Genomic DNA, 13032 nt, shown 5'->3' on the forward strand with positions numbered 1-13032 from the left:
TGTATTTTGGTCTGTTAGAAGATAGTGCCTCCCAAAATTTTAAAGAAAGAAAGGCTTATATATGTACAAAAATAAGGGTTGATATGATGAAGGGATGGAATATGACTGTAAAGATGAAAATTATAAAAAAATTTTATAAAAGGAATTGATAAGTTGTTTGAAAAAGGAAAAGAGGATTTAAAAAAAAAAAGAAAAAAAAGGGAGACAATGTGATCAGGCAGGAGAGTAGAACAAAGCCATACACTAGAGATTTAGGGTATATTTGATCTGTTAGAAGAAACTATCTCAAAAATTTAAAGAGAGAACAACTTATATATATATATGCCAAAAATAAGGGCTATGAAGGGATAGAATATGACTCTAAAAATGAAAAATAAAAATATTTTTTAAAAAAGTGATTGATAAGATGTTGGTTGAAAAAGGGAAAAAGAAAAATTCAAAAAAAAAAAAAAGACAGTTTAAAAAAAAATTAATTTTGAAAGACTAAAGAATCATGGTAAAAAAGCCATGGATTCTATGTGCATTATTCCGCTAGCGCTGGAGTTCTGCCGTTCTCATTGATCGGTAAATTTGGTCTTGGCTGGCTGTTCTTGCTGATCTTCTGGGGGAGGGGCCTGTTGCCGTGGTTCCCAAATGTCTTTGCCAGAGGTGGAATTGCCCCCCCCTTGCCCATCCCGGCTAGGTAATCTGCTTGGGTTTGCTCTCAGGAGCTTTTGTTCCCTGCAAGCTTTCCATAAAGCTTTGGAGGCTGAGAGTGAAAATGGCGGCCTCCCAATCTCCGCCCCAGAGGAGCTGGAGGAGCCGAGAACTCAGGGCCCCGCTCTTCAGTGCGCCCCCAGAGAAAAGCCGTCAGTCACTCCCGTCTCCCCGGTCTCTGGCCGCACTCCGTGCTCACCCGGCCTGTGACCGAGCGTTTCTATCTCTGGCACCTGACTTGGTGGGGAGTGTTGAAACCCACCAGATCCCTGCGGTGCACTCCCGCACTGCTCCTCTGGGGGAGGAAGGTGAGTTTCCCCGGATCTGCCGCTTGTTGCGTCCCTGGTGGAGGAGCAGTGGCCTGACTGTGCTGCGGATCACAGTTTATGGCAACCCCGAGCTGAGAGCCCGCTCCTCTGCTCTGTCTCTGCAGGCGGCTTCCCCGCTCCGATACCTGGGAGCTCTGCCGCACTCAGGCACCCCCGTCTTTCTGTGACCCCGAGGGTCCTGAGACCACACTGTCCCACGAGGGTTCCACCCACCGCTTAGGCACCGGAGCGATGTCCCTCAGTGGAGCAGACTTTTAAAAGTTCCGATTTTGTGCTCCGCGGCTCTATCACTTGCCAGAAGCGGCCAACAGAGGCTCCCTCCCCCGCCGCCTATCCTCCCGAATATCGCCTCAGATTCACTTCTCCGCACGTCCTACCTTCCAGAAAGTGGTCGCATTTCTGTTCAGAGAGTTCTTTCTATTCTTTTCTTCGATCTCCCGTTGAGTTTGTAGGTGTTCAGAATGGTTTGATCCCTATCCAGCTGAATTCCTGAGACCAGACGAAATCCAGGTCTCCTACTCCTCCACCATGTAGTCTGTTTCTTGGTTTGTCTCTTTCTCTATCTTTTTTTTACTTTGCTTGTTTGTTTTGATCTTAAATTCTCCATATGAGTGAGATCATATGGTATTTGTCTTTTCTGACTGAGTTCACTTAGCATTATACTCTCTAGCTCTATCCATGTCCTTGCAAATAGCAAGATTTCATTCCTTTTAATGGCTGAATAATATTCCATATTGTGTGTGTGTGTGTGTGTATGTGTATATATACACACACACCACATCTTTTTTATCCATTCATCTATTAATGGGCACTTGGGCTACTTCCATAATTTGAATATTGTAAACAATGCTGCTATAAACATAAGGGTGTTATGTATCCATTCGAATTAGCGTTTTTGTGTTTTTTGGGGTAAATACCCAGTAGTGCAATTACTGGATCGTAGGGTATTCTGTTTTCAACTTTTTGAGGAACCTTCATACTGTTCTCCATGGTGGCTGCACCCATTTGCATTTCTACAAATAGAGCATGAGTGCTTTTCTCCACATCCTCACCAATACTTGTTGTTTCTTGGGTTTTTGATTTTAGCCATTCTGACAGGTATGAGGTGATATCTCACTGTAATTTTGATTTGTATTTCCCTGATGATTTGTGATGTTGAACATCTTTTCATGTGTCTGTTGGCCATTTGTATGTTGTCTTTGGAGAAATGTCTGTTCATGTCTTCTGCCCATTTTTTAAACTGGACTGTTTGTTTTTTGGGTGTTGAGTTGTATAAGTTCTTTATATATTTTAGATACTAACCCTTTATCAGATATGTCATTTGCAAATATCTTCTCCCATTCTGTAGGTTGTCTTTTAGTGGGTTTTTTTTTTTTTTTAAGATTTTATTTATTTATTTGACAGAGAAAGACACAGCGAGAGAGGGAACACAAACGGGGAGTGGGAGAGGGAGAAGCAGACTCCCTGCCGAGCAGGGAGCCCGATGCGGGACTCGATCCCGGGACTCCAGGATCATGACCTGAGCCGAAGGCAGTCACTTAACCAACTGAGCCACCCAGGCGCCCGGTTGTCTTTTAGTTTTGATGATTGTTTCCTTTGCTCTACAGACGCTTTTTATTTGGTGTAGTCCCAATAGTTTATTTTTTCTTTTATTTCTCTTACCTCAGGAGACATATCTAGAAAAATGTTGCTATGCCAATGTTAGAGAAATTATTGCCTGTGTTCTCTTCTAGGATTTTTATGGTTTCAGGTCTCACATTAAAGTCTGTGATCTATTTTGAATTTATTTTGGGTTGTTAGAAAGTGGTCCAGTTTCATTCTTATGCATGTAGCTGCCCAGTTTTCCCAACATCATTTTTTTGAAGATATTTTTTCCCATTGGATATTCTTTCCTGCTTTGTCAAACACTAATTGACCATATAATTGTTGGTTTATTTCTGGGTATTCTATTCTGTTCCATTGATCTATGTGTCTATTTTTCTGCCAGTACCATACTGTTTTGATTACTATAGGTTTGTAGTATAACTTGAAGTCTGGAATTGTGATATCTCCAGTTTTGTTTTTCTCTTTAAATATTGCATTGGTTATTTGGGGTCTTTTATGGTTCCATACAGATTTTAGAATTGTTTGTTACAGTTCTGTGAAAAATGCTGGTGGTATTTTGTAGGGATTGCATTAAATCTGTAGGTTTCTTCGGGTAGTATAGCCATTTTAACAATATTTGTTCTTCTAATACATGAGCATGGAATGTCTTCCTTTCTTTGCGTCATCTTCGATTTCTTTCATCAGTGTTTTATAGTTTTCAGAGTACAGGTCTTTCATTTCTTTGGTTAGGTTTATTCCTAGGTACCTTATTCTTTTCAGTGCAATTGCAAATGCACTTAATTTCTTTTTCTGCTGTTTCATTATTAGTGTATAGAGATACAACAGATTTCTGTACATTGATTTTGTATCTTGCAACTTTACTGAATTAGTTTCTCAGTTCTAGCACTTTTTTGGGTGGACTCTTTCAGGTTTTCTATATAGTATCGTGTCATCTGTAAACAGTGCAAGTTTGGAGGTCTTTTATTTCTTTTTGTTGTCTGATTGCTGAGGCTAGGACTTCCAGTATTATGTTGAATAAAAGTGGTGAGAGTGAAAACAGTAATGTAGGTTCCTCAAAAAGTTAAAAATAGAGCTACCCTGTGACCCACCAATTGCACTACTAGGTATTCATCCAAAGAATACTAATATAGTGATTCGAAGGGGCTCATGTACCCCACTGTTTATAGCAGCAATGTCCACAGTAGCCAAACTATGGAAAGAGCCCAGATGTCCATCGACAGATGAGTGGGTAAACAAGATGTGGTGTATATATATGGTATATATAATGGAATAGTACTCAGCCATCAGAAAGAATGAACTCTTGCCACTTGCAGTGATGTGGTTGGAACTAGAGTGTAGTATGCTAAGTGAAATAAGTCAAAGAAAGACAAATACCATATGACTTCATTCATATATGGAATTTAAGAAATAAAACTGATGAACATAGGAGAAGGAAAGGAAAAATAAAATAAGATGAAAACAGGGAAGTAAACCGTAGGAGACTCTTAACTCTAGGGAACAAATGGAGTGGCTGGAGGGGACGTGGGTGGGGGAATAGGGTAACTGGGTGATGGGCATTAAGGAGGGCACTTGATGGAATGAGCACTGGGTGTTACATGCAACTGATGAATCACTAAATTCTACCCCTAAAACTAATAATACACTATATTTTAACTAACTTGAATTTAAATAAAATAAAATTAAAAAACGGCGAGAGTGGATGTCTTTGTCTTATTCCTGACCTTAGGGGAAAAATTTTCAGTTTCTCCCCATTGAGTATGATGTTCACTGCAGGTTTTATTAGACCTTTATTATGTTGAGGTATGTTCTCTCTAAACCTATTTTGTTGAGAGTTTTTATCATGAATGGATGTTGTACTTTGTTAGATGTTTTTTCTGTATCTATTGAAATGATCATATGGTGTTTATCCTTTGTCTTATTGATGTGATGTATCATGTTGATTGATTCACAAATATAGCCTTTCTTTTAAAAGTTACCTTAAATGCCTAAAGCCAAAAGTAAAATATATATACCCCCCACCAAAAAAATACACTTCTAGTTTTTGCAGATTGTTTGTTTGCAGATTGGATGCTTAGCTAGGCTTTTATTAATTCTGCTTTAGCTTTCAGTCCCTGAATGAGTGGAGCATGAAGTACAGCCAGAAGTGAAAGACTGGGGTATTGTATGGCCCTTTCTGAATATGCAACCCATCCTGAGCATGCACGTGGAATTCTTGATTTCCTGGCATATGCAGGAGCTTTTAAAAGGTCTTTCCCCCAATTTCTCTCCTTTTCCAAAGGCTTCCTTCCCCACGTTTTTGGTCTTTCTATTGTTTGCCCTCGGTTTTGCTCTTACATGCTTTTGGCAAATGCCCAAATGCCCCGCCTTGCTCCACTCCCTCGGGGAGTCACTGGACAGATCCAAACACACATCCTCAGTTCCTTGTGAATAGAGTCTGCATTGCTCCCTCTGGCACTAGCAACCTGCACCAGGAATTCATAGTGCTGTCTTCATGACCGCCAGCAATCTGGAGAATGGGAGACAGTAAGCAGGAAATTTAAAATGCCACAACACTCTCTTATTGCAGCGGAGGAGCTTCTTTCTTTATTATGCTTTCCTCGGGTTGTTGTAAGTTTTTGGCCAGATTTTACACTTCACTGTGGAGGTTGATTCTGACAGTTTTGCCAGTTGTTCTTGTGGAGCGACAGAGCCCCGATGTCCCCTATTCCACTATTTTTAGTGACTTTGCTGCTCTCATTTTCTTAAAATTACTAATTTGTACTCATATAAAGAACTCAGTCTCCTTTAGATACTGATTTTAATAATATATCACTCTAATGCATATGTAAACAGGAAAATGTAAGTCAGCTATATTGCTTAAGATATTTCTACACTTCACATTCACTGCCTGCCTGCTCTGAACCACTTTTCAATTCAATCTTTGATGTTTGGGCTTTCTACACAACACTGCTCTCTGTTCCCCCTGGAGAGTTTATGATCTAGAACTTTTTTTTTTTAAGATTTTCTTTATTTATTTGACAGAGAGAGACACAGCGTGAGAGGGAACACAAGCAGGGGGAGTGGGAGAGGGAGAAGCAGGCTTCCCCCCGAGCAGGGAGCCCGATGCGGGGCTCGATCCCAGGACCCCGGGATCATGACCTGAGCCGAAGGCAGACGCTTAACCGACTGAGCCACCCAGGCGCCCCCATCTAGAACTTCTTAAACTACTTAAACTACTGTCATCCCCAGGACTTCACGCCAAGCCTGTGACACCTGTATACAATCAATGACAAACATCATAACTGACACACTGGCCAGTAGTGACGGTCATATGAATCCCAATTTCAACAAAATATGAAGAAATATACATCCAATAATTGGCAGTATGTGGGATGTATTTTTCTTAGAGACCAGATGAGGAAATGATTAATTTGGCTAACATGGGACACAGAAAGCAACAGAAAAACACCATTTTGGGAGGGCTAGAGAGTTGATGGAAGGATCTGGCCAGCCAAGCAGTAGTGGAAGAGCCCTGTCAGCAGAACCATCAGCATCACACGCAGGAGACCAGGCAGGTCTCTCGGATATTCAGAGTTGAGTCACGTGTCAGTTGCTTGTGGTAGGAAATGGATTTAAAGAAGTGGGCAGTGGAAGGTTCATGCTTGGAAAGTGAAACACTATTGTCTTGGCCAAGGACTTTTCAGAAGATTCTGAGGAACGGAGTAATGTGATGACATCTTCCTCTTCAAAGATCTCTTGGAGGCCTTGTGAGGAATGGATTGCATGTGGAGGACAGATTGTGAGATCTGTGGCTCTGTGGGTGAGCAAGTGTGACAGAAGTGCCATCAAGGGGGTGGCTGAGGAGCTGGGCTGTGGTAGGGAGGAGGGAGACAGGATCAACAAGTGTAGGCTGACTGGGGGATAAGTCCATTTGACAGGTTGGGAAGGCAAACCACTTCTCCTTTGTGTTCTTATTATTGGGAACGTGAGCAAATATATGGCAGGTTGGACAACTGACCCACATAATCAAATACCTGTTCTCAGCTCTGGCTACTGTTTAATCTGGGGGCTCAGTCTCACAAATTACAGAGGCTGAAGTGAATGCAGAAATGTTTACCTATCACAGTAGGTTTTTAATAAAATACATAGAATTTAACAGCACCAGGGATGTAACCCCAATGCACATGGACCTTGTGTTGTTACTATGTTGGCCCTTGTCTTGCCTTTTCAAAATTAATACATTTGGAATAAGGTTTATCCAAGAAAGTCTGTATTTGTAACCTCACTATTGTCTAACATAAAACACGTAAAAATATACCGTGTAGTTAAAATTAGCCCTAAGGGAGGTTAACAAAATATATAATGTGATAGTTGAGAATAATAATCTGAAGAGGGCACTAAAGTCAGCCAAGTTTCTTTCCTCTTCAAACTTCATTTTTACATTTTAGATAGCACTGTTCACAAAACATTTGTACTAGACTTTAATTGGGAGGAGACCTGTTCTTGTTTCACATCTTGTGCCATATGAAGTGTGGCAAAATGATCCCTCATTAGAACTGAGTTATGGTCACTGTGTTATGAACCTGTGTTCATAGAAGGAGGAAACCCGCGTACTAGAGCATACTGAACATTTTAAGCATTTTCAGCCTCCTGGATTTCTTTTTTTTTTTTTTTTTTTTAAGATTTTATTTATTTATTTGACAGAGAGAGACACAGCGAGAGAGGGAACACAAGCAGGGGGAGTGGGAGAGGGAGAAGCAGGCTCCGAAGGAGCAGGGAGCCCGATGCAGGACTCGATCCCAGCACCCTGGGATCATGACCTGAGCCGAAGGCAGTCGCTTAACCAACCGAGCCACCCAGGCGCCCCCAGCCTCCTGGATTTCTAAAAGACTGATGTGTTTAGAAAGTCCACAGGCAATGGACTTCATCTAACATCTCAACTGTGCTCAACATAGATGTGTCCTCATAAACATGGGGAATCTAAAGCCTCCAATGTTTTACAGGAATGCTTTCTTACTTGATGCCTTCCTTTCGGCAGTTCTGCTCAGAATACCAAAAACTCAAGAAGGCTCAAGTAATTACTTGAAACAGATCCCTAACAATGAGAAATGATGAACAACTCAGTATTTATCTTGAACAAATTTATAGTAGAGCTAGGAAAGGGCAGAAAGTAGAGATTTCAAGAACTGACTATGAACTACCATCAAAAAAACTAAACTGTTTATTATTTTTAAAAAAGTAATTTGCCCTAAAATGTCACCACAGAGCCATACTTTGCTGGTCTATGACCTCTCCTTCTGGAAAAAGGAAGAAAATATTGAAATCTAAAAGTGATTATTAATTAGTGCATAATACATTTTAAAAATGTTGGCCTAGCATCTCTTTCAAGCTCAATCCTAATCTGATATCTGAATCTACTAATCTCATTGAAGTTTTATGAGAATATAGTTCCTCTCTATATTCATTTTACATCCTCTAATTGATTGGAGAGGGCTTCAGTAGTGTTTCTATGGGTTCCTAAATAAATAAGAACTAAGAAATTAGTCTGGGTATGCATGAGCCCACACTACATGTGTCACTCGGCTTTACCCTTCATAGGAAATTAATCAGTAGTGTAACATCAACACCGTGTGCCCTCTCCAAGCAATTCTAAAGCAATGGGTTTGTCCTTGTAGGAAACCTATTAAATATCCATAGTACATCATTAAGAAATTACCTCTGTAATTGACTGCAGAAACTCCGGTGCAATTTGTGGAGCATTAGGTGTTTGGACATAAAATCTGGTAATGAGAAGCCTAAGCCAAGCATAGATGTGAGATGGAGGCCATGTTTGAATAGGGGCAGTGATTTAATAAATGGAGTTGACCAGAAATGCTCCAAATTTAGGGAAACTTAATGAACAAAATCAATCCATACTGTGTTTTCATGCATTTTACAGTATGAAGAGCTAGCAATTTAATACTCTATCAGAGCTGCAAGTACAAATCTTCTCTTTCTCCTAAAGACCCAACTGCTTTAGATTCAAAAGAACTTCTCCGGAATACTGAGCGGAGAAAAAGAGCCCGAAACTAAAAATAGAACTGGAGCAGGACACCGCCGCGAGATGGCACTGCTGTAGAAGGGCTAGAAGGGACGTCAGCGCGTGGGGAGCGCGGGCCCTCGGGTCCGCGTTGCTCTGCGGGGTTCCAGCCGGCCGTCGGGCCTGGTCGGGCTTGCGCGCGCTGGAACCTGTTGCTTTTAGGGCGGCCGGCAGCTCAGACCTGTGTCGTGACTCCTCTCCCATTTGCTGCGCTTCGCAGTCCCTGCGGCCTGGAAGTTCCAGCTGCGACGCCGAGCTCTGACCCCCAGGGCCTTCGACCCAGATGAGACGGGCCAAATCGGGCCCCGAATTCCTGGAAACGTGCGAAGCAGCAACCCCCCCTCCCCGCGCCCTCCCCGCCGCCCAAGCCGCGGACCAGGGTCCCCGGGACGGGAGCCGTGGCTGGAGAACGTAACCAGGCTCTGTCCTCTTTGCCAGAGCCACCCTCTCCGTTTCGGCTCCCTCTGACGATGGGAACCGGCCCGGGACACGCGCGCCGCGGCCAAGTCCAGGTTTTGATTTCACTGCCGGCTGCGAGAGCGAAGAGTCTCCAAACACAACAAACAGGAAGGAGAGAAGGAGCCGGAGTGCGGGCAGAGGGAGGGTCATTCCCAGCAGAGGCGCAAGGGCCGGGCCGGGCCGGGCCGGGGGCGGGGAGGAAGCAGCGCCCCTTCCCCTCCCGCGCGGCCGGGGGTGGGGGCGCGGGAACAGCGGAGAGTACGGCAGCGGCGGCGGGGGGTGGGGGTGGGGGTGGGGGGCTTGAGGGCGGCTCCGGGGCCGGGCGGAGTGCTCGGGGCGGGGCGGGGGCTCCCTGGACGCTGCCGCCCGCAGCCCCCCTCCCCGCGGCCCCGGGGCGCCCCCGCGGTTCTGGAGCCGGGGCGGGGCTTGCGCGTCAGCTCGGGCTAGAAAAGGCGGCGGGGCCCGGCCCAGCGAGGTGACAGCCGTGCTCGGACAAGGAACCTGGCTCGACGCCGCCATGAGCGCCGCGCTCTTTAGCCTGGACGGCCCGGCGCGCGGCGTGCCCTGGCCCGCGGAGCCCGCACCCTTTTACGAGCCGGGTCGGGCGGGCAAGCCGGGCCGCGGGAGCGAGCCGGGAAGCCTGTCCGAGCCAGGCGCCGCTGCCCCTGCCATGTACGACGACGAGAGCGCCATCGACTTCAGCGCCTACATCGACTCCATGGCCGCCGTGCCCACCCTGGAGCTGTGCCACGACGAGCTCTTCGCCGACCTCTTCAACAGCAACCACAAGGCGGGCGCGGCAGGCGCCGCTGCCAGCGCCCTGGAGCTGCTGCCCGGCGGCCTCGCGCGTGGCCACGGCCCGGGCACAGCTGCCCCGCGTCCGCTCAAGCGCGAGCCCGACTGGGGAGACGGCGACGCGCCCGGCTCGCTGCTGCCGGCGCAGGTGGCCGCGTGCGCGCAGACCGTGGTGAGCCTGGCGGCGGCCGCACAACCCACACCACCCACGTCGCCCGAGCCGCCGCGCTCCAGCCCCGGGCCGAGCCCTGCTCCTGGCCCGGCCCGGGAGAAGAGTGCGGGGAAGAGGGGCCCGGACCGCGGCAGCCCGGAGTACCGGCAGCGGCGCGAGCGCAACAACATCGCGGTGCGTAAGAGCCGTGACAAGGCCAAGCGGCGCAACCAGGAGATGCAGCAGAAGCTGGTGGAGCTGTCGGCCGAAAACGAGAAGCTGCACCAGCGCGTGGAGCAGCTCACGCGGGACCTGGCCGGCCTCCGACAGTTCTTCAAGCAGCTGCCCAGCCCGCCCTTCCTGTCGGCCGCCGGGGCCGCCGACTGCCGGTAACGCGCGCCCCGGGGGCGGAAGAGACTCAACCAACGACCGATACCTCAGACCCGACCGGCCAGGGAGCGGAGCGCGCCCCGCCCGGACGCCGCGAGAGCCGCTCGGCGCCGGCTGCAGTTTCTTTGGGACGCGGGAACGAAGGAACCTACAGCCTGGACTTAACCACCACTGAACTTCGAGAGAAGCTATATGTGTTTATTTTCCCTTAAATTATTTTTATAATGGTAGCTTTTCTACATTTTATTCCTATTGATGCAGCTAAGGTACATTTGTAAGAAAAAAGAGTTTTCAGACAAATCCTTTGTATTGTAGATAAGAGGAGAAGACCGAGCATGCTCACTTTTTTTTATATTAATTTTTACAGTATTTGTAAGAATAAAGAAGCATTTAAAACCACCCGATTCCGGTATTCACAGTGACTCCTGAACGCTGGTTAGCCCCCAGGACCTCGCTGGGGAAGGGCATGCAGCAAGGCACCGGGGAGGCCGCGGGACCCAGGTGTGTGTCCATGAGGGGGAACCAAGGTCCCTAGAAGAGGGGGTCTGCTTTGCTTTTGAAGCCAGACACGGTCTACCTACAAATGTTACTTATCTGCCTAAGATTGGCGAAGCACGACTAAGCTTATGTTAAGCTAGCAGCTTTCTGGTGGAAGGTGCTCCCAAAGAAGTAGCCAGACTCGGGGAGGGGGCTGGCTGGCCGACTGTCCCTGAGCTGATTTAGGGGCTCTATGAAGAAGAGCTGAAGGGCGCCCTAATTTTAGTTGGCTGCTCGAGGGGTGAGGGGGTAGTGGAGGGCTCTGGTTACCCGAAAAGCATGTCTGACTCATCTTTGGCTTTCATGGGACTTTGCTTTCACTTTCCTCAGTCTTAGGTACTGCTTCGAATACGTTTCTCAAAAGTGGGTATTAAGTACACAGTAGTCCTGTTGTAGTAGATGCAAAGGACAGTCAAAAAGCTACTCAAAACCGGCTATCTTGCCAGTCATTGTAATGTTTCAAAGCTGAATCAGGACAAATAAAGTCGTTTGCCTTTCTTCCAGTTAAAGTGGGTACTAGGCACCCTTTCTTGCTCTGGGCTCCTAGGTCTATATTGTGTAATTAACCATGGCCTGTCATGATTGATTTTAAGGGAGGAAACAATCTTCATTGTCTAAAGATAATTTATTCATCATTTTATGTTAATTTAAATCTCTGCCAACAAAGCAAACGATAAGCAATCACTCCTCTTGAATCTGTTATCTTGGCTCTCTGTGCACAGTACCCAGCAAGATTAAACAGGCCTATCTAGAGTGAGCTATCTATACCTCTGTGCAGTATGGTGATAATCACACCGGGTAACTTATCTATACTTTATGGGTAACCGTTCTACCTCTGACACAGTTTCCCAAAACATTTTCCAAAAAATAAATATTAGACTGCAAAATGCTTAAGTTGGACATGTACTGTGTAGAACAGTAACATTACAATTTAGGACAAATGTCTCAGCTTTGCAGGGTATTCTTTGGGACAATGTTGAATAACTACAAGAAAAACATGTTGAATCATGGTAAAATTTAAACACTTAAAAAATTACAAGTGAACGAAATTTTTTTCTTGCTGTTTTAATATTATTGACTAAGATGAAATACAAAATGAAGACCTCAGGCTTATTTAAGTTTTAACAGCATGTTCCTAAATTTGCAAAAACTAGAAAAAATTATTTTTGATGTTTAGTTCACAAAATCATCTTACTAACATTTGACCCAGAAAAATCTAAGTTCCATTTCAAGATCATACATTTGCTCTGCCCATAGTTAACAAATAACTACCCCAAGCCGCCACCACCTCCATCCACCACCATTGTGACTGCATCACAAAGTTCACAAATCCTATGGCAACCGGCAGTGTTCGGAAGAGGCTCTTCCTGCACTCAGGAGCTCAATTTCCTCCAATCCAACGCAGCTAGCTGGGTGGGTGGTTATGGACTGGACAAAACAATTCAACAACCCCACCTCCTTTCCGAGGACACTCTTCACTTCATAACTCTGCAGTGATAGAAGGCATGCTGGTTAAAGCAAACAGAGCTAGTCCTGGACATTCTGTTCCCAAAAACACAGAACACCAAAGAGCAGAGCATAAGGTCCTTTCCTCAGTCTGTGACCTTCCACTTTTCAAATGGTAAGAACAACATGGGTAAGGAGGAAAATAATTAAGGGCTTGATAAAAGCTCTATTTATTATGGCAAATGAAGGAACTCCTTTTTTCTGCTGTTAATGGATGCAACGACAAACGTGTCCCACCTGGCTGTCCTACGGAGAGGAACTGGGGACAGACATACTAAGGGATATGCCCTGTTCTCTAGCAGGAAGGCTGGGGGCTGGGCATGCATCATGCTTGCAGCTGTCTCCCATTTCCTTTGGGACACTTCCCCAATCTAGCAACACTTCTGGTCAAAGGATTTCCTGGTACTTTGCCCCAAACCTCCCTCCTCAGTTAGGATCCCATTTCTTCTAGAGTAACACTGAGCCAAAAATTTCTATGTTGTAAAAAGCTTTTTCTTCACATTGTT

At 45.6% G+C, this 13032-nt stretch overlaps 2 protein-coding genes across 9 annotated transcripts in view; one reads left to right on the forward strand and one right to left on the reverse strand.

The window, feature by feature from the left end:
- Nucleotides 1-3566: 3566 nt before the first annotated feature.
- SPIDR (scaffold protein involved in DNA repair) overlaps nt 3567-13032 on the reverse strand; it is a 571046-nt gene continuing 561580 nt past the window's right edge. For 7 of the 8 annotated variants that reach the window (XM_064588367.1, XM_064588365.1, XM_064588366.1 and 4 more), the window contains one exon: nt 8530-12508. In XM_064588367.1, the coding sequence (XP_064444437.1) occupies nt 12353-12508 (156 nt within the window). In that variant the 3' untranslated portion in view covers nt 8530-12352. Of the gene's footprint in view, nt 5137-8529; nt 12509-13032 lie in introns of those variants that run through there. The other variant, XM_064588368.1, reaches the window with a different exon arrangement.
- On the forward strand, nt 9665-10882 carry CEBPD (CCAAT enhancer binding protein delta). The gene has a single exon (XM_045896585.3). It carries the CDS (start codon nt 9665-9667, stop codon nt 10484-10486), a length of 822 nt encoding a protein of 273 aa, XP_045752541.1. The 3' UTR covers nt 10487-10882.

Source organism: Mirounga angustirostris, unplaced genomic scaffold (genome assembly GCF_029215605.1).
Source record: "Mirounga angustirostris isolate CCGP_5_RB_7025 unplaced genomic scaffold, mMirAng1.0.hap1 SCAF_4, whole genome shotgun sequence".
Lineage (NCBI taxonomy): Eukaryota > Metazoa > Chordata > Mammalia > Carnivora > Phocidae > Mirounga > Mirounga angustirostris.